The sequence below is a fragment of the Muntiacus reevesi genome, chromosome 2 (genome assembly GCF_963930625.1).
Source record: "Muntiacus reevesi chromosome 2, mMunRee1.1, whole genome shotgun sequence".
Classification (NCBI taxonomy): domain Eukaryota; kingdom Metazoa; phylum Chordata; class Mammalia; order Artiodactyla; family Cervidae; genus Muntiacus; species Muntiacus reevesi.
In genome coordinates this window covers 173,421,534-173,447,034 of record NC_089250.1, presented here as the reverse complement: position 1 = coordinate 173,447,034, position 25,501 = coordinate 173,421,534, and the positions used below count along the sequence as shown (strand labels likewise).

The window sequence follows — 25,501 nt, the reverse complement described above, 5'->3', positions numbered from 1 at the left end:
TTTGCTCAAATTTATTTTCAACTTTTCTGATTTTGAGGGAAGCTATCATTTTCTTTTTATTAGGTATATCAAGCTTTTCTAATGTTTAAACTTCTTTACACATTATCCTCACTTTCCTGGAGTAGCTTTCCAAGCAGAAGCCTATTATAACAGAGAAAAATAGAGGTCATCAGATGAGCTCTTCTTAAACATCTTCTCTATCAGAAATGTCTCTATTCTGACAGACCCAGAACAGGCATCTGTCACCTAGGTCCTGTTTCCTTCCTTGCTTTTCTCTCAATCCAAAGCTAATCTATGTCTGCCCTGGAGGACATCCACTTCTGCCTTCTTGAGGACCTTGTTCTGTCAATTTTCCCATCTCGAGTCTCATTCAAGACACGGACACAGCTCTTTATTGAGGACTAGGGGGATTGCTATGGTTAAACTGAAGGCGGAAACTAACACTCTTTCGAAGTCAATTTGAGAGGAGCATTTAGTTACAAAAAACTGTCAACAATTCGGGTGTAACCAAGTTCGTTGAGGAATGCATCAAATGAGTCAGCTGTCAGACCCGGTGAAACCGAGTTGCTTAACGGAACTGACTCTTTATTAACAAGCCTTCTATAGAGTCCACTGACTCTATAGCTTCGATTCACAAACTCCTGCAATGCTTCCCGAAGGACACGGAAAGCTCCGAGTGCTGCAGGATAAACGGAAACAGGAGTCCTGCGCGTGCCACTCGAGGGGCGGAGCAGTCGCGGGGTGGAGCAGTCGCGGGGTGGGGGCGGGGCATTGTGAGCACGTGCCTGCTCTCTGAGGCGGGCGCTGGGAGGAAACTCTGTGTGTGATTGGTCCGTCGTAACCAGGTGACCGAAGGACGCGTTCCGGTTGGCAAGGGCCAGCCAGGCGAGCGGCTGTCAGTCGGGAGGCGGCGGCGGAAGGAGGAGGAGCTCCGACCACGCTCTCTCCCGGCAGTGGCTGTGCGTCTCAGCGCTTGTCGGGTCCCCACCCCTTTTAAATAAGCCGGGCTGGTCGCCGCCTTCACAGACTAGTTGACTCCGGGGAGGCGGCGGCGGCGGCGAGACAGCGGGGGTGCGGCCGGGCCGGGGCCCTGCCCCGGGCCCGGCGGCGGGGCGGACAGGAGAGAGGCAGGCGAGGCCGCGTCTACATCTGCGGCGCAGCCCCGGCATAGCCGGGGTCTGCCGGTGCCCGCCGCGCCATTGTTGGGGGAGGGGGCGGCCTCTGAGCTTGGCGGAGTCCGGGGCCGAGCGGAGGCGACGGCGGCGAGGAGCGGAGGCGCCCCATGGGGAACACGCTGACCTGTTGCGTGTGCCCCAATGCCAGCCCCAAGTGGGGCCGGCGCGCGGGGCCGGCGGAGCCAGACTACGAGTTTGAGGTCTACGAGGCGGCGGCCGGAGACGCGGTGGCCGTAGCACCGGCGCCGGCTGCCGTGGAACCCACCGAGTTGTATTTCCGAGCGGGTGAAGGCCACCACCTGCAGCACATCAGCGACCGGGAGATGCCCGAAGGTAAGGAAGCGGCCGGCGCGCCTCGCCCCTCGCGGGGCCGGCGCCGTCTGCTCTTGGGCTTACCTCTGGCCTCCGCCGACTCCCAGGTCCCCCGGGAGGAAGCCGCCGCCTAGGGCTCCTTCCTGCCTGGAGTTGGCTCTCTCGGGGCTGGGCACCGGGGACGAAGGCTGGCCCTGCCTGGCGTCCCCAACCCCTTATTCTTTCTCCGTCGCGTCCGGCCAGCCTTTCTCCCTCTTCTCTACCCGAACGCCCAATTCTTCCCCATTCCCTTTTCGCAACCCGACCCAAGACCCTCAAGTCTGTGGCTCCTGTTCGTAATTCTGTTTAACATCTCGTGGGACTTTGTAAAGACTTTCTGATGTATTCTCTCTTTTATCAATGAAAACTTAAATACTCCCAACTTCGGTGATATCCATCCCATCTTCCTATCCTTACCTATTCAGATGGTACCTAAGAGAAGGAACGAGGTAAGGATCTAGATACACTTCCACTCGTTAGGATAGTTGATACTCGGGACAATTAAGATAGATTTTAGGGTTTGTTATTTAAAATCAAAACTGATATCGACAGAGTTAGTGTGGCGTTAAGTAATATTCTGTCTAGAGTTGTCCTGATTGAAGCGACCTTATTCTAACTATAATCTGAAAACGACAAGAAAGAAAAAGGTTAGAGGGGGTCTTAAAATAACTGAACGGTGTGAAACGTTACTCCAACGGCTGCAGGGAATAGTTTTGTTGTTGTCTTTACCCAAAGACGATCCCACGGAGCTCTGATTAAGATTCCCACTTTGACACAAAAATGTCTTCAGCTCCCCAGCTTTAACTAACTTCACTTGCATGTTGCCTCTTCTAAGGGAGGATTGGGAGTGGTTCCTGAGACTGTTGGTCAAAAGTTTCAAAGGAGAAAAAAGAAATTCAGACTTTAATTTGTAATACAAAGATTTGGCAGTTAAGATGGCAGATCCTGCAGGAAAGTTGTCTCCATGGCTACCTCTCCTTCCAACCCCCTCCTGCCAGTGGAATCCTATTCAACTTTTATAATGTTCAGGTAAAATTCTGAAAACGAAGTGGCTGGGGGTGGGGGTGGGTTGTCATGGAGAAGAGGAGAGAGAGGAGAGGAAATGTTTGATTTTTTTTTTTCCTCTAGAATTTTGAAACTGGACGGCTCTAGGTTTAAAAAAAAAAAAAAAGATTCTGGATAACACTGTGGCTTATTAATAAAGACTGTGTTCTTTAAAGTAGAAAACATTGTGCCGTGAAGATGTTAAAGCCCCACTGGCCCACTTGTTTCATTTAAATGCCAGAGAGTATTTCTTTATTTCATAGAGGAAATGTCTTATAGCTCTTCTATTTAGATTTTATTTGGGTTTACTTAATTTCTTTCAAAGTTAGAATAGGTAAGCCTGTGAACTCACCCATATGATGGACATGGCTTTGTAAGTGAAAAGTACTCCCTTTTCAGAATAGTCAGATACTGTGAAAGAACAAATTAATGTAAATTAATTGTAGCTTTAAAAACAGAGCTTGTGCATACCTGTGAAAACTGCTCAGCTTGTTGCTGTAAGGTAAGCCTCTAAGTGATTTTAAAAAACAGTAGTAGGCTAGTGTAGGGAGACCAAAGTTGGACTTCTGTATGATTCTTTTACGATTTACAACGTATTTTCGGGTGTATTTCACCTGACCCTTCCATCTATAAATAAGGCCTGTGAATATTCTCCCTGTGATGCCAATGAAGAAGCCAAGACTTAGAGCTCTGAAATAACTGTGTAACATAGCTACTGAACAGAAGAGACAGACTTGAGAGTGGTAGATACACCAAATTCAGTTGTTGGGTGCTTAAAAAAAAGTTTGGAATGCACTTTTTATTTTATAATTTATCCATAAGATAGGCCTAACTCAACTTCAGTTTGGTTATTTCCATTTGAGTTTATTGTTCACAACTCAGAAGCAACACGTACCTCTCCATTCTGTGTCTGTACATTTATTACAATGGATAAGAATAAAAGAAGTCGTGAAATAGCCTCAATTTACCAGTCAGGTAAACATGTTGGTATATTTTAAAGAGTTTGTTCTGCTGACTCGAATTGAAGCCGAGAATGCCCTGGACAGAGGGACATTAGGGGAGACCGGTAAGCGGGCAGGTAAGGTGCGAAGCATGTAGTGAGGGGGAGTGCTGAGTCGGGAACTAGAAAAAGAGAGTTCATGAGCACAGAATTTACCTTTTTATGTTTGACATGATTGTTAAAATTTTACCTAAATTTGTCTCTCTTTTTAGGCATTCAATAAAGTGATGAGAGAAACCTCAATTTCAGCATTTGCCTATTATTAAGTTTCCATAGATACGAGGTCAGAACACGAATGTAAAGTGCAAGCACATTGGAAGTTTGCTCTTAATGTTTTTATTTCAGACAATTTTATATCAGTTTCCCTGGAAACTGAGAAATACCTGCATTGATATAAAACATTTTGGCTTTTCTGCAATGAAGAATTATTTGGTTACTTAGACAAAACCAAACATAAATGATGCTGTGTTTTTTTCTTCAGAAACCTTTGAGAAGAACATGATTTCTTCAAGCTGTTTCAGTTAACTCCTAAGAACCTAGTATAAATATCAGATAGACTCAAAAGAATTCTGTCGCTATCTTGCCTTTAACAGTGTATCTAATGTAACTGATGTTAGTGTCAATAATAGAAAATAAGATGCTAAGGTCCTATTATCTGATTTTATTATTATGCATCAGCTTTTCAAACAGCCTTTATATTCTCCTCTTAGGAACTTTGCTCATTCTCTGGTGCAAGCTGCTCTCTCAAGTGATTCCTTCCTTCCATCCTCCAAGGAGTGGGTAGGGAAGGAATTGACAACGTAATGGGGGAAAACGTCTGAGCAACAGGTTTTTCCTCCTTTCAGTAGCTATTATAAACACTTCTTTTTTTTTTTTTTTACTTTTTTGATAACAGTAAACATTTGAGGTAAAAGATTTGTAAAATACTAAAAAGTCATTCACTCATACTCAGAATATCCAGAATTTTCATTAATATTTTGGTGTTGGTTCTTCCTGAACCTTTTGTATACGAATAAACAGAATGTTGTGTTTATTGTATGAGATTGTTCTTTGGGTGCCACGTTGTAACTTTCTGTTGTAAAGTGAAGACGGGAAGCTCCTGGACCCGTGCTGACACCTGAAGTGTGCTCCAGGATGTATTTCCATGCAGCTGCATGTAGCTGTACAGTCTGCTTTTTACCACCTGTTTAATGGTTGGAGCATCATTCATTTACCCACCCTTTATGGTTGTCTTTTATAATCTCACTATATTGCTTTAATCTGGGCACAGACATAAAAAGTGATGTATTGTACTTCCCTGTAGAATTCTGGTCTTATGGCTTTGTCTTACGACTTAATTAAATTCATAGGGTGAGTCATTTTGTAGTTAAGGTATTTTAACATTAAATGTTCTTTCCCCAAATTAAAGTTACCATTGATTTTTCACTGAACAGTAGATTTCCTCTCTTAGGTTTTTGTGGTCTTGGTAACCTGTCGGTGTCTTTGAGTCTGAGTAACTAAACTACCACTCGAAGAGATCTGAAATTAAAGCTGGTCTTGGGTGACAGACACATCAAAGGACAGCATTAGAAGAAATCTTAGATGATGAAGGAAAATTGGGAGAAGCATAAATGATTTGGGGTACACTGAAATGGATGATTATTGGGCACTATTTAGGGGCAGGACAAACAGAGGTTATACTGACAAAACCCAAACCCTAACTCTGGTCTTTACTTCCTAGAGGTACCTGGGGCCTGTTGACACAGGAATGATGTCAAGTAGCGAGACACTGAGAAGAAAGAAAATGATGGTCATGGACTGGGGAGGGGGCAGTGTTACTGGGGGTGGTCTCCTTAAGTGACAGTGAGCATCCTAGGAGTGAGGGGGAGCTGTGTCCCTCAGAAGGGAATATGCTCGGTGTAGGCCGAGGACAGAAAGAGGGTGGCTGCAGCTGAGTGAAAGAATGCCAGGAGGAATATCAGGGGGTTAAGGCCTTGTGTCTAGTAGACCTTGACAAGAAAAAATACGGATTTTAGTCTAATTGTAATGGGAAACCATTGAAAGGTTATATGCAAGGGAATGGTGATAATTCTTAAAGAAGGGGAAGGAGGCGTGGGGAGAGGGGAGGGAGATCAGACGACCTAGTCTAAGGTGGGCAGGGGTAGAATGAAGCAGGGAGACAAGCTAGGAGGCTGGTGTAGTCACTCAGCTGAGAGCCAACAGTGGTTTGAACAGAAAAGCAACATTAATAAGGGCCTAAAATAGGCTGACTTGAAGAAACTGAGTGAATCTAAAAGTAGGCTACCAACAATATGAATGGGATAAGTCACAGAAAAAGAAATGCAGATGGCTTTTAAGCATATCCTCACACTTAAGAGAAATGAAAATACAACTACTGTAGCTTGTGTTGGGAGAAAATTCAGAAACTTGGCACTGCATTCTTTGGTGATACTGAAGAAAATTACATTCATATATTGCTGGTAAAAATGGGAAATTGGTCAACCCTGGAAGGGGAAGTTTGCACAGTCTCACTTAATCCAGAGGTCCTACTAAAGGAATTTATTCTGAAGGTATAGGCTGCATATGTTGCATTATCTTCAGTAGCAAAATACTGGAAATATTTCAGATGTCCAGTAAGGGACTGGTAAACTAGCACATCCAGACACTGAAGAATTAGGGAGCTGTGAAGGAGCTCTCTCCACTGTTAATGACTTCATCTCCAGGGGATGTTAACCTGAAAAAAAATGGGGAGAAAATATACACTAATCTCCATGGCAGAAGCAGGAGAAATGATATGCATTTGCTTATTAAAGAAGAAAAAGGAAGAACACTAGGAGAAATGCTTGCCCTTGGGTACCCTTACCCTCTTTCCTTTAGTGGGTGGCATGACTCAGTGACATGAGTTTGCACACACAGAATCGTGTAGGGCTGGGCAGCCTGGCGTGCTGCAGTCCATGGAGTTGCAAAGTCAGACACAGCTTAGTGACTGAACTACAACAAAACACTGTTTATTTAAGATGTTACTTGGCTGAGGGTGATAAGTGGACATCAGTTTTCCTATGAAATGCTAAATGTTCACTTTTGGCTTTTGAGTTAATTTGTGAAAGCTGTGATGTGTCATTTATTATGCTTTATATAGTGTATCCCCTCATGGATTGCAGCCTTGTCATGGTGAAGGGGCTTGTGTAACTCAGTGAAGCTATAGTGTATGGATTGCTCTTGAATTTCATTTGATTATCATGTTCTGAGTTAGGCAGTGTAGGGATTCTTCTCTGAGGTATAGAATTTTCCAAGGTTTTACTCATTTTTAAAACCTTGATAGATCAGGACTGTAAATTCCATATACATGACACATAGGGATAAAATTTATTGATGACATTTTGTGCTCTGCTTTGAAATACTACCTTTTTTCTCGCCCCTTTTAGAAAAATTGTTTATTTTTAGGGTATTAAAGTAATAAAACCTGAAGAGTTAAAACAGTGACATTATATGATGTGAAATGAAATCACCGTAGCTTGCAACCCAGAAAGGTTCTTAAAAGTCCAAGAAGCCCGAGCTAAGTACTCTTTAGAAATACATAAAGCCAGGTATACTTACCTGTATATCATCTCTTGGTCATCATCATTACAGCATTTGATTGAGGATTAAGGTGAGGCAGGACTGAGAACCACGTTAGAGGCAAGTTGAAAAGCAGTTTGGAAGCCAGGTTGGTCAGCAACTGGGGAAGCAGGTCAGTTGAGGGGGTTGCAGGAGCATGCTGTGTGCCCTCCGGTGAGACAGCCCAGGTCAGCATCTGCTGGCAAGAACTGCTTGGCTAGGGTGTAAAGTGTGGACTCAGATGAAATCACCGGATGACTGTAAGACATGAAATGTATTATTAGCCATAAAACTAATATACTGTACTACTAGGGGTGATAGGGCAGTTCAGTAAATGGAGTAAACCTTTAAGTAAACTGGAGCCCAGAAGTTGCCCCAGAAAATGCTGACAGTCCTGTTTAATTGCTAAGTGAAGAAGAACTAAAGAGCCTCTTGATGAAGGTGAAAGTGAAAGAGGAGAGTGAAAAAGTTGGCTTACAGCTCAACATTCAGAAAACTAAGATCATTGCATACAGTCCCATCACTTCATGGCAAATAGATGTGGAAACAGTGGCTGACTTTATTTTTCTGGGCTCCCAAATCACTGCGGATGGTGATTGCAGCCATGAAATTAAAAGATGCTTGCTCCTTAGAAGAAAAGTTATGACCAACCTAGACAGCATACTAAAAAGCAGAGACATTACTTTGCCAACAAAGGTCCATCTAGTCAAGGCCATGGTTTTTCAGTGGTCATGTATGGATGTGAGAGTTGGACTGTACAGAAAGCTGAGCGCCAAAGAATTGATGCTTTTGAACTGTGGTGCTGGAGAAGACTCCTGAGAGTCCCTTGAACTGCAAGGAGATCCAACCAGTCCATCCTAAAGGAGATGAGTCCTGGATGTTCATTGGAAGGACTGATGTTGAAGATGAAACTCCAGTACTCTGGCCACCTGATGCAGAGACCTGACTCATTTGAAAAGACCCTGATGCTGGGAAAGGTTGAGGGCAGGCAGAGAAAGGGACGACAGAGGATGAGATGGTTGGATGGCATCACCGGCACAATGGACATGGGTTTGGGTGGACTCCGGGAGTTGGTGATGGACAGGGAGGCCTGGTATGCTGCGATTCATGGGGTCACAAAGAGTCGGACTCGACTGAACTGAACTGAACTGAACTGAAGTCAGTATGTTGGCATTAGTCTCCTCCTGTCAGATAATTTCTTGGTCTCTACCCTCTCTCTGATATTCTGACAGGGAAAAATCATTTATTGACAGTTTGACAGCATAATTTTAACACTTTTAGGCTTCAGTAATGCATCTTGTTTGTCCTAAGTTGCCTTTATTTTCATATTTTTAACATCTGCAATTGAGATGGAGCTCACGATTGATAGAATGTTAGGTTGGAGGAAAAGTAATGTTCAGTGACCTGGTATTTTACAGGTTTCCTCCTGGGAGTGTTTATATTAAGACCTGAACTTAAACTTTTTTAGTCATCCTTTTTCCACATAAGTCTATCATGCTGTCAAATAAGTTGCAATTTAAATTGGTAATATAAAAGTGATGGGTCTTAAAATATAACTTTAATGATAACCCCTAATCATAAGCTCAAGAATATTTCTCCTGGGTTAAAACATTCTTAAAGATTGCTAAAGAAGTAATTTTAGGAAGAATTCACATATAAAATGCACAGTAATTTCTCAAAATACCTCTAACATTACTGTGTGTGCTTGTGGGAGAGGGGATGAGGGGAAGTGTGGGTGGTAACGCTTTGCTTCAGAGTTGACAGTCTTACCTTTGTGACAGTGAAGAGTACGGTAGATTTTTTTCATCGTCTCCTTAGACTCTTGGCAAAACAGTTAATGGAGTGTGCAGAAATATTGTGTGTGTGTATGAGTTTACTGTCTAATGGCTTACCTGTCAAGTCTATTATTAAATAGTGATGTAGTTTTCACTGGCAAAAAGTGCAAGTTGTATAGAAAATTGTTATATAGGCCAAAGTTAAAACTCACTATCCTGGAAGTGTTCCTATGGATCAGAACATTGAACTCTTATGTAATCCTCTTAAATCTGCCATGATGAATAGCCCCTAGATAAACGGCAGCCAACTAAATGAGTTCATTTGTTGAGTGTAGTTGGAATTAGCCATTAGATTGTCTGAAGAACGTTTGCCAAAAGCAGCTCATTTGGTTATAGCATATTTGATTGATTGAGCTGGTATCTGATAGTAATTGACTACAGCATAACTTGCTTCTTGAGACTTCCTGAAATGTGCTAGTAATATCAGCTTAAAGAGAGGTGACTGAATATTTAATCAATACGTAGGAGGGGAATCACATACATGATTCGCCTAAAAGTGGCATAGATTAGGTGCAAGTTAAAAAAAGAAAGCCTAAGACATAGCCCTGGTTTTATTCCACATGTATGGAGAATTTCTACAATTTTTCTGTTTCCCAATAGAATTTTTGTATTGTTGCCTTTACTACAGTTTCCTTCTTGTCATTACTAAACACTCTTCTTAAGACTATTAAACTTGATTAAAATCAGCGTGTAGCTGTTTTAAAAGTCATGTCTTTTTCTACTCAACTAAACTGTCACACCTTTTTCTCTTTTTCCTGTGCAGACTTAGCTTTGGAATCAAACCCTTCTGACCACCCAAGGGCAAGCACAATTTTCCTGAGCAAATCTGAAATGGACGGTAAGACAGTGTTTCCCCCCCGCCGAGAAAAAGATTGAAAACTGTTTTTGTTTTGTGTATTTTAGGAAGATACAGAAAAGCACTTAGAATGGTTTAAATATTTTTTTCATATGTGATAATATTTTAATATGTGATGTTTTATTTTAATATGTGATGATGCATTTTTCATTTAGGTGTCACTGTTTTGATGAGGAGAAACACTTGGACCATCTGCTTATACCCTTCGCTATTTCTTTATCAGCAGCCAGCTTGCCACATGATTAGTTGTGGTCTGTTCTTCCATGCTCCTTCGTCCTTTTCCTTTCGCTCCAGGAGCACAGGAGTTAAAGATGAATGGGACGGTTTAGGTCACAGTTAGGTTTTCATAATCAGTTTTATGTACGGGAGTCGAGGCTTGTGATTTCGGCACCATTTTGCACAGTGCTCAACCGGGTGAACCTCTGTCACATCCAGATTCATGTGAATTTTTAAGTTCTTTTAAAAGTTCTTATAAGAACTTGTAGCTCTTCAAAGTTCTTTCACCCTGAGATAGGGCTGGGCCAGGGTAATCAGACCAGTGTGCCTGCCATATGGGATTTTCCAGAAGGTTATCCTCAGTACGGGAAACCTTGTGTAAATTTCTAGTGTCCTGCTTGTTTTAAGATGAGAATCAGAAGTTTTTGCACTCCTGCTTGTCTTGCCTGCTTGTCTTCCTTAATATATGTTAAATCCTAGTTTATTTGCTAAAAAACCATATATGATCAGGTTTTTCGGTTGTTTATGAGAGCAGGAATACCAGAAGTGAACGTTCTATAATATTTGAAGTAATGCAGCACAGTAAAAAATAGAGGGTTCTTTTCCTCTTTTATTTTCACTAGATTACTGGTTTTTATCAAAGGGTCTGTCTCAGGAACAGCCAGACGGAAGAGGGCCAGGCATGGGGGCAGGGCCCAGAGTGTACCACATGTTCTCCAACCTGGGAGCTCCTGGGGTTTCTAGTTTGCATTTTCTTAAAGTGTGTGTACTTTGCCTTGAGGCAATTGTTTTTAGTTAGGATTACTGTATTTCTCAGTCTTTTCCAGACTCATGAGCTGCTCACACTGTAGAGAGATGGTGGAGAGAGTAAAAGAAACACTATCCCATGCCCCTGTCTCTCCCCAGTCTAAAGGAATTCGTGCTTGTGATGCCATGGGAAAGTGTATGGCCTAAGACCCTCTTGGAGCTTATATTCTTCTGGCCTTTGTTGGAACAAAACAGTTCTATGTGCTGTCGATGTATGTTCAGTGAGGTCAGCACACATGTTAGAATTTATAGATTACTTCCCAGTGTGTAAAGAACCTGTATTTTTAAGTTGGGTGTTTGAGTAGGTGACCAGTAAGCGGTTCAGGATGCTTCCAGAGACGCGGGTGCTTGACCAGAACCTGGAGCCTAGAGCTGTCCTCTGGTAATCCTGGGGACTAAAGTACACGTAGAACTAGGAAATACTGCATACTGTGCAGCTGGTAGATTGTTTTACTAGCTAAATATCTCACCTGGCCTAATTTGCTTTGTCCTTTTCTTTTGTAAATGGAGAGTCTTTGATTTGTACCTAATACAGAGTATCTGTTAGTATTAGTCAAATAGTAAAACTAAGTTTTTAGATATCATTTATAGGATTCATTTTGCTGGGTGGTTTAAATTATATATTTTGTTGGAAATTATTTTAAAAAATAGAATGAAATTTTAACTCATTGTGTATATTGGTAATCCATCAGATATTTAGTGACTTATTTTTCTATGGTAGTTTTATCAGAATTATCAGTTAATTTTTTTTTATTCTTAGTGCGAGAAAAGAGGAAGAGCAACCATTTAAACCATGTAAGTAAATAGGTGAAAAGTTAAGAAATCAATAGTTTGATTAATTAAAAGCATGTCTGCCATGATTCCTAAAAAGTAGGATGGATCCAATACTGTTAGCATTAACCTCTTATTTATAAAATTTCTGAATCTCTAGTTCCTAATTATCAAGTATATTCAGAAAGGTTTTTGACTTAGTAGTACCCTTTTTTTTTAAGGGTCCTGACATTTAAGTTAAATTTCAATAATATGGTTATAGCATAAAGATCTACCTTAAATTCTTTTGCCTTAAATTTTTTATCTTAGTTTTTAACCAAAGTAATAAAAGTGTAGTAGGTGATTTAATTTTTAGCACCGTCCATTGACTTCTTGGCACAACAGGTGAAAGCTTAACTTCCTCGTCCACCATGATTTTATTTCCCTCCTTCTGTTCCCTTTACATGCATCAGTTTTTATTAAATCGGAATCACTGTTTACATTATTATGACTAAGCAAGTATTGTTCATTGCTGAGCCATATAGTTCTCTGTGCCACCTCCTTATACACCTTTCATTCTTTTTCTTCAATATTAATGAAATCTGAGCACTTCTACACTTCTCAGGATAATCCAGTTCTGCTTTTTCTAGCAAACATGATCTCACACAGCCCAACATAGTTGAGCAGCTCCCTGGCCAGTCTCCCTGTTTTCACATTTTTCATTTTTTTTCTGTGGAATTTCCTGACTATATTCACTTGCCTGTTTTCTAACAGTTATTTTTTCCCCCAAATGTTGTAACATTTGTCACATGCCTATCAAAAATATTTACCATCCACAAAACCACATCTGTTCCATTTCTTCTTGGAGACACTCTTCGCCAACCTTTTGTCTTCCTACCCCCTATATACTAATGATTCCTGGACTGGCTCTGTGCCTGTTTTCCTGGGATATCTGTGTGAAGTCACCTGGGATCTCACATCACTGCTCTCTCATGTTGGATCCCCTATGTCCTAGATTCTGTTTCCCTCTGTCTTGTTTTACTGGAGCACATTTTCGTGGAAAAAGGCACATGAGCAAAAATTTTATAAAGACCTAGCCTCTGTGAAACTCCTTCTATTTGATAAAGTGTAGAATTCTAGGTTGAAACTAATTTTTGCAGTTTTAGAGACATTTCCCTCTTGTCTTCTCATTTACAGTGTTGCTCTTAAATGTATTGAATTTGATACATTGTATATTACCAAGTTAGTCTTTTCTCCATTCCTTCCTCCTGTGGAAACTTGTAGTACCCTCTGTCTTTGTGGGGTTTTGAAATTTCATAACATGGTTTGTTATAGACCTTGTCACGCTATTGGGGCATTTAAACATGCAGAACATCTTTTCTTCTAGTGAATTTTTTTGTGTGCTGCTTTGGTATTTTCTATTTTTTTCTTTTGGATTCCTGTTAGATGTTGAAAATTTTAGAGCAATATTTCTGCACAGATTTTTTTCCCCTTCTGTTTTACATTTTGTCTTCTTGTCCTACTTCATGGAGGTTTCCTTGACTCTGCTCTAATCCTTCTATTGAATATATTGTTTTGTCTACCTTATTTTTTAGAGTTCTCTTCCATCCTTTCATTGTTTTTTTCACTGATGCAATTTCTCATCTTTCTGTAGATGTTGAAGATTTTTTTTTTAAGTTTTTATTTGCTCCTTGATTTTTATCATTCCCATCAGTTTCTTCTCCCTGCTTTGATCTGTGACTTCTTGGAGGTTTCCCTCAAACATGTGATGGTCCCTCACTGTCTGTTAAGATCTAATTGGAAGCATCACTTTGCTAACTGATAGACCTCACTGCACGGATTTGGCGACCACGTCTCTGAATTTTGAACCTGCCTTGGGTTCTGTAAGACAGATTGGTTTTGTTGTTCCTGGCCCAGTCACTCTGTAGTTCCAAGGTTGTGCTTCCTCTGTTATGCCATGTCAGTTACTACTCCTTAACTCATTTTTTCATCTTTCAAACATCAAAAATCATCTGCACTTTATCCTGTCTTGGGTACAGCTTTTTAAAAAAATACTTTTAATTCTAATGAGATGATATCTCTGAAAGAAGGGGGAAAGGAAGTAGATTTGTGGTTGGTCCACTCAAAGTTGGATTTATACTTTGAATGTAAATTCTAAGTTTAAAAGTTTTAATTCAGTATAATTAATGATACTGATTCAGACAATACTTTCTATTATACCTACAATTAAAATACTGTACATTTCTACTAAGACCTTGATTAAGAATCCTGTTCAAACTACTCATCCTGCCACATTGTCCATTAATGTGCAGTAATGTGGATGGAGTAGTTTACACTAATGCACTTCTTGTTGTTTTGTTGCTAAGTCAGACATGACTCTTTTGCAACCCCAGGGACTGTATCCCACCACAGGCTCCCCTGTTCATGGACTTTTCCAGGCAAGAATACTGGAGTGGGTTGCTATTTCCTTCTTCAGGGGATCTTCCTGATTGAGGGATCAAACCTGCGTCTCCTGCATTGGCAGGTGGATTCTTCACCCACTGAGCCACCAGGGAAGCCCCACGCTAATGCATAGAATATTACAAAATTTTAAGTTAAAGTCTTAATAATTATTAATAAACACATCTAAAGCTTGTGGAAAGGGGAAGAAAAAAGTGAATTTCAGCTTAATTTTTTTGATGGGTTAAACTCAGAGGCAGTAGGCAGGATGGGAAGATTCACTTGGGTGGAGGCAGAATTTCAACAGGTGCTTGACTTTTAATGATAAGTTTTGGGGGGGATTGTTACTTATTAGTCTTCCAGTATGATGATTTTCTAGTCTTTGCCATTAAACCTGAAGTCTACTAAGTAAGCCTTTTCCCTTCTTGTAAAGATTGTAGAAGTCCACCTGTTCTGTCCTTAGCTCTGAATGAAGGTAAATACTCTTCTTCATTGAACATTACACTATCAGTGAGTGGGTTTTGCTGTTTGATTTTTGTATTTGCATTTTATATCATTAATCTTTGTCAGTGTAGTTTATTGAGGTTTTGAGCCAGTGATGATAAGGCTTTAATCATAAAGGACAGTTACCTTAAATTTTAAAGTGAGATGAGGGGAAAGTAACCTGTTGGCAGCTAATACATCCAGGCTTTGCTCAGAGGCTTTAATTCTGCCATCCTTTAGTGAATAGTAGATGCCAAAAGTTTGAATCGCTTCAGGAGTAGGCCTGGAGAAGTGTTCACTATTTCTTTGGTAGGATCTAGCCAGTAGTCTGTAGGTTACTGATAGACTAAATGAGCACCCATAGTCTGTAGGGCTACGTCTGATTAAACTTCTTAAACATTTCAGCACTAATATTTCCAAAGATAAACAGATATAATTCATAATAAAGAAAAAGTTTTAATAGTAGAAAAACGGGATAAATGTTACCCAAAGTCAAAGCTCTACAAACTAGTCTTTATTTTGGTGCATTTTCTTACTATTTTTATTCCCCTCATAGATAGATTTTATAGTCAGAACTGACTTTTACTGTGTATAATGTGTCATACTCTTAATAGTGGTGACCTTTTAAAAGATAACTTCATTTAGAATATAACTATTTGAATGAACAGTTTTCATGCTGTGTCTCTTTTGAGATTCTAAAATTACACATTAACCAGATGACTTAAGGAATATATGAGTTTCAGTTTAAATCATTTCTAGCTTGAAGGAGAAATTCTTCCAAATAGTGGTACTTTTCAGGTATGTTACGTGTAGAACTTTTTGTTAATAAGGAGTCAGTGGCCTTGCCATAAAATACCTGAAACAAGCAAAACGGTGGCTTATACACCCATTTGGATAGTTCTTACTATTGGCTACTAGCAATGTTTATTTAACTAGCTCTGTATTTTAAAAAAACATTGACTAGATTTTCTTCTTGTTTCACCTTTGATGCGTTTGTGGAGGACACTGATAGAGTGTGACAGCGTGGTGAAAACTACTTTATTTTAATAGAAGGAAGGAAGGCTCATCTGAATTAGTAAACAAAAGCCAACAAAACCAAGTGTTAAAACTGTTTGTGTTCTGTGGTATTAAAGAATGCTATTACTCAGAGCTACTGACAGTGACTGGGATTTGATTATTGGCCTTTACTTAAAGGAAGAGAATTGTCCTCACATAGTTCAGGCTGTTTTAGTATTTGACTATGACTGTGTTTTGGGCTCTTCACAAATAAATGGATACTTCTAAAGTGTTTTAAAGATAGCTTATTCTCTAGAGGGTCTGACAAAGCTCTTTGTCACCTACCCAGCACCACTGCAGATAGTTTGAATGTGTATCATTAGCATGATTTACCTTCCAGTTGTAATCGATCTTAAATAATTGGTCAAACGCTTCTTGATTCCTGATTTGTCCCAGATTCTGTTCTCAGCAGCTGGAGGAGGAGCAGTAAGAATCTGTCACCTGGAGGAGCTTGCTTGCTTACTTAGGAGGGGGATACCAGGCAAGCAGTTGAGCCCATGTAACAGGTGGTGAAACAGAGGTGTAAGTGTGCAGAAAGGTAGAGGTTTGGTGGTCTGGCTGCTGGCTGAGGTTTGCTGGAGGTCGATGGGTTCAAGCTTGCTGGGACAAGGAGGAGGAAGAAGCCACTGCAGGCAAAGAGCAGCATGCGCAAGGCAGCAGAGTGCCATGATGAGTGGCAGATAACATGTAGAGTAGAATTAATAAAATTGAGATGAGTGGAAAGTATTCTCTGAGGCTCTCCCTTGTGTAATAGAACGGCAGTCTTACTTATCCGTGAAATTCTCAGAGCTGCTTTGTCTGTTTCTTGGCTGTGAGAGAATCTTAAAGCTGTACCCTTTCATCCTCCAGATAAGGAAACTGAGGCTGAAAGAGATCTATGGCCTTCAGGTCACTAGTGATGGAGCAGCCCTGGCACGCCCAGCCTCTGATTCAAAAGCGCTTGTTTCCTCACACTGTCTCCCAAACTAATGCATTTATGATTGGCGCTCATTTACTGCAGTGAAATGCTCTCACATCGATACTATATAAAGCATTGCATTTTATTGTAGTAAATGAATAGAAATAGAAATCTCCGCTGCATTTCATTGCTTAAGGAAGAAACACTGAAGTCTTACTAAAAGCTTTCTCATTACTATAAAGGCAATTTATAATAGGTGCTTGCCAGGTTCATTTGTGGGTCCTTTATCAAGAGCAGCAGTTTATACCACATTTCTCAGATCTTGCCTGTGGAAGTTAGAGTACAGAGGTTTCCCATGGAGCTGCACGTGATGCAACACTCAGCAGTTCATGGAGTATAAGGAAAATCTTAATGCTTTATCGTTTGACATTTTAACCAAGGAAAAAACACACTTTTATAGGTTTAACTTACTGTGACATTTTCTTCTACCTCCCTTCCCCTTCAGGTATCTCCAGGGCAGCTTACTAAAAAGTATAGCTCATGCCCAACCATATTTCTAGATGACAGCACGGTCAGCCAGCCTAATCTTAGAACCACAATAAAATGGTGAGTACAACTAGGTTGCCAAGGCTGAGGGGCAGACCCCCTTCATGCTGAAAGCATCCTCGCCATACATAATTTCATTCGTTTGGTTTGTCCTTTTCAGTGATCAGGTTAAGAAACGTGTCAACTCTATGTTGGTTTCAAGGACCTCTCAATATGAGTCTTCAGTTTCCATGTTAATCATAGAGTACATGATAGAGGGGAAAGTCAGCAAGTGAGAAGTCCCAGGAAAAATGTAAACCTCATTTGATTCATTTCTATTGTTAAGACAATGTTGAACATAATGAGAAACAGAAGTACCTGTTTATTGTATGTTTCTAGAAAAAAATGATTTCTTTATGAGTTGGGAGAGTCCTACAACTATGTATACTAGTTTGGAAGCTACCATTAGAAGAAGGAACAGCTTGTCCCCTACTGGCGAATCTGCAGTTAAATTTAACTGGACTTGGTCAGATTTATCCCACCGTGCATTTTTTTCCTGCAATATTTCTGTAGGAAATTTTACTTCTCCTTCCTCTCCCCCAAAGAGGGGGAAAATATATCAAAACCGTTTTAAGGGGCATACTCTCAAGCTTAATTTCTCCATAGATGAAATTTGTTTAACTGAGATTTTAACTTAATAGACACATTTAATTTTGTTTTTTTTTAAATTTTTGTTTATATATGTGTATCTCTAACACACTGTATCAATCAAAGCAGAGAACAAAAAAAGAGATGAAATTTCAGAAACAAGGCTGTGGCCAGGCTTATACTTAAGAAGACACAAACAGTGTTACGATGACGAAAACTATTCCTCAACTTCTGGAAGCCCCTCATAGTCCACAATTTGAGATGCACAGTTCAAAACACCCTAATCATGGGAATGTTCGTTTATTTAAGAGAGAGAATTAAAAACCAAACAGGATGCAGACCTTCCTACCTCCCTTGGAGTTGTCCATGGAACATTAACTAATGTCTTCTTAGCATATGAATGTTGACTTTCCAGAACAGTTTGGGAAATGCTACTTGAAAATATTAGTATCCTTATCATTAATTTTACTTTTCTGTCTTAAAAATATAATTAGCTTATAAATTTAATTTTTAATGTGCAAGGCTTTTATTTTTTAGCTATTTAAATGATCAGTAACTTCTAACTTGAATTAAAAAACAATCAGTTCACAATCATAATAATGTAACTTTCTTATAATATTAGTTTCGGTCAAATCGTATTTCAACAAAAACTGAGCCCCATTGTTCTTTAAAGTCCTGAGTTTTGGCACTTCTCTCGTAATCACTGAATGTTTTTATTCAGCCAAGACTCTAAATCTGTGGGTTAAAAACTACTCTCACTGTGGCTAGACTCACAGCTTCTTTTGAATTCAAAAGAGCCTGATGTTCCAGTATATAATTTAGAAGTAGTTTTAAAGATTAACCTTGCTCAGACAAGTAGGTTTCATGCTTTTTATTCTCAACCTAGTCTTAGTGTTTGGAAATACAGTAAATTTTTTTCTCATTAAGTTTTAAAAATGACCATTCACATTCATTATTGATGAAATAAAGGTTTACTGAGAAATTAATAGGGTAAATTGGCTTTTAGGAATGATTTTGAAAAATATGATAGGATTAGTTTTCATTTGGGGTAGGTGAGCCTTATTAGAATCACTTATGCAACTTTTTCAAAATGTATGTCTCCGAACACATACATGAATTCCACCTTTCCTCCCTGCCCTCAAGACACAGTCTGTGGGTCTATCTGCCTCTCTGTCCCTGTGTCTCTTTCTCTCACACACACACCCCTTTTGACAAGCTGAGGAATGATGTGTGAGGCGTGATTTCATAGACAAAAGCATCCTGAGAGATTCTGATCTTAACCCTGACTCATTCATTCCTAGACTTGGCTGCACGTTGCAGTCACCTGGGGAGCTTTAAATACAATCCTGTTGCCCAGGTTGTACCTAATGCAGTTAAATCAGAACATTTTGAAGCAGAAGCCAGGCAGTGTTTAAAGCGTCCCGGGTAATCCAGTGTGCAGCTGACCTTGGGAACCACTCTCTGCTTTGAGGGTAGGAGAAAGAGAACTACTTCTGATAAATGGTGGGACCTTGAGTAAGTCAGTTTTAAGCCTTGATTCTCTTATTTGTAAAATGGGTTAAGTATCATATTAGGTTCAGTTGCCCATTTTATCATGTAACTTTTAATTCTGTGACTTTAAAATCAATTTGAAGAAACTTTGAAGCAGTATAGAAGTATCCATCTTTGATGCTAACAGTGTTACAGGTCTTTCTGCAAATGCTAAGATTCTATAGACCAGTTACAAAGTTCAGATTTGCCTTCTCTCTATTATTTTGAGTTTCATTTTAGATACTGAGAACAAAGGGAAGCAAATAACTTAACCAGGGAACCCCTTAATTGCCTAATACACAGCATCCGTGAATAGCTTAGGGCTATAGTCATGTAAAAACTACCTGAGGTCTGGCGCCTGTTGGTTGGTTAAGACTTTATGTAAAATAGTGTGGAAATGCCTGTCATGAGCAGTGTCTTGTGCTGCCTTGTGCTGCCTTATAGCAGTGCTCATTTCAGGGTAACTAGGCCTATCACCAGTTTTGTGACTGTAAAATTTTGCTATTAAATTTCCTAATAGTTATGTGTGAAAGTGATTTTAAATCCATTTTATTTGATGTGGAGCACTTGTATTACTTACTTTTAGAGAAATAATGGAAAATAGATGTGTTAGGGGTAATACCGAACTGAATCAACTGAAATGTAGTGCCTAACAAAAAGCCACACACACAAAATCTGTATGGCTTAAATTTAACCATGTGGATAGATGATGTAACTTGTATGGGATGAGAGATTCTGTGCAGAGAAGGACAAATGACCAGGGAAATGTATAATAATTTATATATTGTAATAATCAACCCAAACATGTCTTCTAAGAGCACATCTATATTTTGGGTCTCCTAATTTTGCTAAAAGCCAAAGAACCTAAAACATGGGGGATACCACCTATGGGTACTGCTCTGAATTAGGGGGTTGGGGGCCACTGGGCATCTGGATGGTCTTACCTCTCTGCCAACCCTTTAAAATGTCTTCAGGCCTAATGTGATAAAAACCAATTATTACAATATGTTTTTTTCCTCCACAGTGTGATCTCAGCAATATATTACCACATAAAGAACAGGTGAACTCTTTTAAAACCTGTCTTGTTATTCCAGCTAATTAATTTACACAGTATCAAGTTTAGTGTTAATAACAATAGACAGTATTAGAGTAAGCTTTTACTGTTAGAGTGCTTTCATTACAGTATTGAAGTGAATCATTTATTTTTATTTTGGGACTCTTAATTCTTTAAGTTTTATGTGGTTTATATGGATATTTACTGTATTAGAAACTGAAATTTAAAATTTAAAAAATTAAATCCACTGTATGTTAAAACAGGCCTTCCTTAGCACTGCTGAAGTTTTGAGCTGGATGAGGCTTTGGTGTGGGGTGCCACCCTGTGTGTCACAGAGTATTTAGCAGCATCCCGGCCTCTGCTCTGTAGGTGCAAGTAAGGTGATCTGCTTCTCTCCACATTAGGACAGGAAAACTGTCTCCTGAGAGATGAGATCACCATCTGACTGGGGACCCCAGTGTTTAACATAAGTCATTTTTTTAATGAAAAATAACCGTTTTCCACAACAAAATAGTGGAGAGGATAGTATCTCATTAATAGGAGACAGTTGATTCTCATGTCAACATTGTCTTCAGTCATTTGCTTTGAAGAAGCAATATGAAGATCCAGCTACATGTAGACATATAGTTGGGAAAAGGTGAATTTTTAAAGCCTTGAGATAATTTGACATATTCTTTGATACTGTCCCCAAAATCCACATGTGCCAGTTTATTAAATTAGTTAAGATGGAGTTCCAAGTCATTATCAGTGAACTTGAGGTAGATACTATGTTAAATTAATGCCCATTGATCTGTCATGCATACTGAGTGGATCTTTTTATCTGTACATGATTTTATAATATTATACATTGTCATTTGCAAAGTATTGGTTCACATGTCTTCAGACAGTGTCAAAAACTCACTCTTGTTAGTATCACTACCAGTCTTACCAGAAAAATCTTTTAAGTATTGGTAAATCAAGCTCACCATAAATAAAGCTCACAATGAAAGGTACAAATGTTCCAAAAATCCTAATATTTTTAGCTTGATGGTTTGAATTTTATCATTGGCAACAAATAGTTTAGAGTTTTCTTTGAAGTGACAGGCTCACTTTGTTCGTTTTTGAAAAAATGACTGTCAATTGGTGTTTCATGAAAAAAGTGGTTTAAATATGATGTTCTAGGGGGAAAAAAGTGACTTGGTTACCAGTAAGTTACAAGTGCTCTTCCTTAGCGCAGCCATATTTCAGTACATACAAGTGCTTAATGCATACTTTCCACTTACTCATAATATGAAGAAGAAGTGTAAAGGTTTAAGAACACTTAATTTTTACTCTTTCATCATGGATGTTCTTAAGTGAAGCAGATTTTTTACATTCATTTGGCCAGGAATAAGTGAATGACTTCTAATTCAGTTTCATACCACTGCCTTGATTCACACTCAGAAATGAGCAATTTTACCCACTTTTGCTTTTATACAATCATAGTTAAGTGTCAAGCAGTGTAGAGGCAGGTGATGTCTTGGTATTCTTATAAAAAAACTTTTGACGTCTTGGACTTACAGGATTTCTGAAGAGGGGCCAGGGGAGATTCCCAGAGGCCTATAGACCACATTTGCAGAACTGCTGTTTAAATGGGCACAGTGCAGAAAAGTGTGGTGGAATTTAAAAGAAAAAGCCTGGTCTCTCTTAAAAGACAATTAAAATTTTTAACTCAAACTATTTAAAAGAGACAAGAAGAAATAAACAATAAGAATATAATATGAAGAACAAAAGGGGGTGGAGACAAGAAAAAATCATGAATCTCATATTTACATTCATTGAAGTTAGAAGACTTTATTGCCCACTACTACCACTTGATAAAATGTTCTTGTATATTCCATTGTGAGGTTAGTGAAGTGGAAATGTATTGGTCTACGAACATTGCCTGTTAGAAGGGGTCTGTGTGGGTAAAGGCAGCTCTGGCTGGTTGTAGAAGAGATTTCATGCAACTTGGTGTGCTGAGTATAAAATAGGTCAGAAAACCTTTCTAAGGGCAGAATCCAGGAGAATATGTAAAACTGTTTGCTTTATTAAGGTTAAGCTTCCTCTACTCTCTCTCTACTTTTAGCAGATATTTTACTAAGCTAGTAACTCCTGAATTAATTTTTAAAATACACATTCTTATTTTATAGAGATGACAACAGATCCTTGGACATTTTTGATGAGAGATCACATCCACTCACAGTAAGTGTCACTTTTATTGAAGGTGTATTTTTCTCTTATTACAGTTGTGTTTATTTCATGCTGATTTGCTTTGAAATTAATTACTAGAAGAAAATTATTGCCTCCAGCTCAAAGCCAAGATTGTCTTCGTTTAAGTCTTCTTCCCCCACCCCATATTATGTCAAGTAATTTTACCAAAAGCATGTTGTGCCAGGGGTGTGACTGATAAGAACCAAGTTACGCTTTGTATGACGAATGAGCAGGTAAGTAAACATACCCAAGTAACAGAAAATGTAGCTTTTTAAAGGATGATTTTCCATAGCATCACACAATATAAACATTTCCTAACACATATGTAAGACCTCTAAGGAGAAAATTTAGAAACTGTTTAAATTTTAAACTAATTAAAATGATAGGGTTTAAAAACTCACTTCTTCAGGTGCTCAGTGGACACATGTGACTGGTGACCGCTGTGTAAGAGAGCACTCTTAGAGCCTCTGGTTACAGGACACTGGAGAGGTGTTTCCATAGTTGACTGCAGAAAAGTATGATGACGTACAATGATCAGCAAGACTTTGAGCCTAAAAATAGTTTGCATTTGGTTAGAATTCTTTGGGGAAGAAGGTGAAAATACATTTTCTGAGGTTGTGCTTGCATTTTTCTCTAATGAATGGTAGTGAGTATTGAATCACTATGGTACTTTAGGATCCAATTGTTTATATTTAAAAGACTACAAGATATGTCACCTAGTCAAAATTATTTTAAGTAGCACGTGGGCCCACGTGTGAAGATTGCTATCTTGAGGGTACTTTTAAGTATTTTTCTTCAGTGGATACTTAGCATTGTGTTTTTTCTTCTTTCAGCGAGAAAGGGTTCCGGAGGAGTACTTTAAGCATGATCCTGAACACAAATTCATTTACAGATTTGTTCATACTCTTTTCAGTGCCGCCCAGCTCACTGCTGAATGTGCAATAGTGACTTTGGTAATATATTTTTCTCTTAATAGAAGCATCTCTAGAAATTTTTTTCTTGTACAGAAGGTATGGGCCTGTTTTTCAAATGAAAGTAGGTTCCTGAAATGATCATCAGAACTTTATTAAAGAGAAATGTATCAAAAAGAATTAAAACATACAGATTTGAGCTTTAGTATAATCATCATGATTTAAAATGTTGCCATTGCTTTTCTCATCACAAAACAGTTGATGTTAAAGGCAGCAGGAGAGACTTCTGGTATCTCCTTCCACACCTCAGGACGCATGCGCACACAGTGCACACAGGTGCACACCGGCACAGTGTGCTGGGTGGTGGGAGGGAGGCGGTCACTGCACTTCCTGGCCCACGGCAGGTGTAGATTCAGTGTGTTTCTGAGTCTCAGGCTGTGTTGCCTAGGCAGCTGTGATGTGTGTCTTGATTGAGACCGACTGCCTTCACCTGCCTGGCCTTGGACGGCAGTGTTAACCATCTCTACTGTCCTCTGGTGCCTGCGTGTGAAGGTACCCAGGCCTGGGGTGTCAGCAGTGCTTGGAAAGGCTTTACTCAAGTTAGCCTGCCGAGCTCCAGCTATGTGAGGACCTTTCTGTCATCCATGCCGAGTTCCTCTGGTAAGATTTTATCATTTGAGTAACACATCATGCTCAGCTGAGAGCTAGTGGGGATTGCCCAGCTCCTCCCTGTAGCAGACCTCTAGGGGAAAGTCAGCTGCATGGTCTGAAGGGAGGGCCTGCGTCCACCGCTGCCCGCGCCCCTGCAGGCAGAGTGTAGGAGAGGAGGCTCCCCTCAGGGGGCCCCGGGTCAGACGCAGGCCTTTTCTTGGAGCTGCAAGCCAGTTACGGTGCTTAGTTGGCGTGTGCTTGAGAGAGGCAGGAGTGGCGCTGGCACATGCAGAGCTGGGAAATGCAGGCAGGAGAGAGTATGTGGGTTGGAAGAGGGGCATTTCTTTGTAGACAAGTTAAGCCCGATGGACCTGTGAGACAGCAGAGTGACAGTGTCTAGCAGTCATTTGACTGTATGGGATTGGAGCCTGAAGCTGAGCAAGAGGCAGGGAATTACATGTGGCTGTTCAAATGCAGGGAAAGTACGTTAAATACAAGTTGAGGAGAAGATAGATCTGTGGGGACCATCAGCACTTAGAGGACACATCCCCAGAGGAGTGGCCGGAGTGGGAGGAAACCCAGGAGAGACTCAGAAGAGCTGCCAGGAGAGCTTGAGGAAGAGCATGGCGCACGTGCCGAGTGCTGCCAAGGAGCTCCTTAGGGCATAAACAGGCACCAGATGCCTGCCTGTGTCACGGTTCTAAGTGCTGGGCACAGAGGAGAGTCCTTGCCTTTCTGAGGTGAGTATAGCAGACATAAGGGTTTTGTTTTTCTCTAGTTTTTATGGAGTATGGTTCATTTACAGTGTGTGTAAGTATCGGGTGTACCACAGAGTGTAAGACTTTTTAAAATGAGTATTTTTAAAAAGATGACTGTTTGAAGTAGTAGTGAAAGCTAGAAAGAGAAAGCAAGGTAAAGGCATGGAGAGATTAGAGGGGCTTCCCTGGTGGCTCAGACAGGAAGCAGTCTGCCTGCAGTGCAGGAGACTTGGGTTCCATCCCTGGTTTGGGAAGATCCCCTGGAGAAGGGAGTGGCAACCCACTGCGGTATTCTTGCCTGGAGAATTCCCCATGGACAGAGGAGCCAGACACGACTGAGTGACTTAATGCATGCACGCTAGAAAGACCAGGAAGAGCCTCTTTACAGAGGTGAGATCTGAACCAGGACCTGGCTGGACTGAGGAAGATGAGGGGCCTGATAGCACAGGCAGGGGGCAGAGCACAAGGCGCAGACAGGAACGGGTTCTGTGCGGAGGGATCAGCAAGGTGCCCCTGTGATCAGAGTAGGGAATGAGGGAAGGCACAGGCGATGAGGTCACAGAAGGACGATGGCATCTCACACAGGGCCTCGTAACTAGCAGGCCACAGAAGTGACCTGTTTGATGGGAGAGCCCTGGCAGATGTTGAGCAGGCCCGTGAAGTGCACTTAATCTGAGAGGCTCTCCTGGCTGCTCTGGGGAGAACAGACTGTGGTTGGCGGTCAGTG

At 40.3% G+C, this 25,501-nt stretch overlaps 1 protein-coding gene across 4 annotated transcripts in view; it reads left to right on the top strand.

Annotated features, from left to right (window-relative positions):
• Positions 1-912: 912 nt before the first annotated feature.
• LOC136160237 (cyclin-Y-like protein 1) overlaps positions 913-25,501 on the top strand; it is a 37,482-nt gene continuing 12,893 nt past the window's right edge. For 2 of the 4 annotated variants that reach the window (XM_065923621.1, XM_065923619.1), the window contains exons 1-7: positions 913-1,508; positions 9,745-9,819; positions 11,621-11,655; positions 16,992-17,092; positions 20,214-20,249; positions 22,394-22,445; positions 23,288-23,407. In XM_065923621.1, the coding sequence (XP_065779693.1) occupies positions 1,283-1,508; positions 9,745-9,819; positions 11,621-11,655; positions 16,992-17,092; positions 20,214-20,249; positions 22,394-22,445; positions 23,288-23,407 (645 nt within the window). In that variant the 5' untranslated portion in view covers positions 913-1,282. The remainder of the gene's footprint in view (positions 1,509-9,744; positions 9,820-11,620; positions 11,656-16,991; positions 17,093-20,213; positions 20,250-22,393; positions 22,446-23,287; positions 23,408-25,501) is intronic. The other 2 variants (XM_065923620.1, XM_065923622.1) reach the window with 2 other exon arrangements.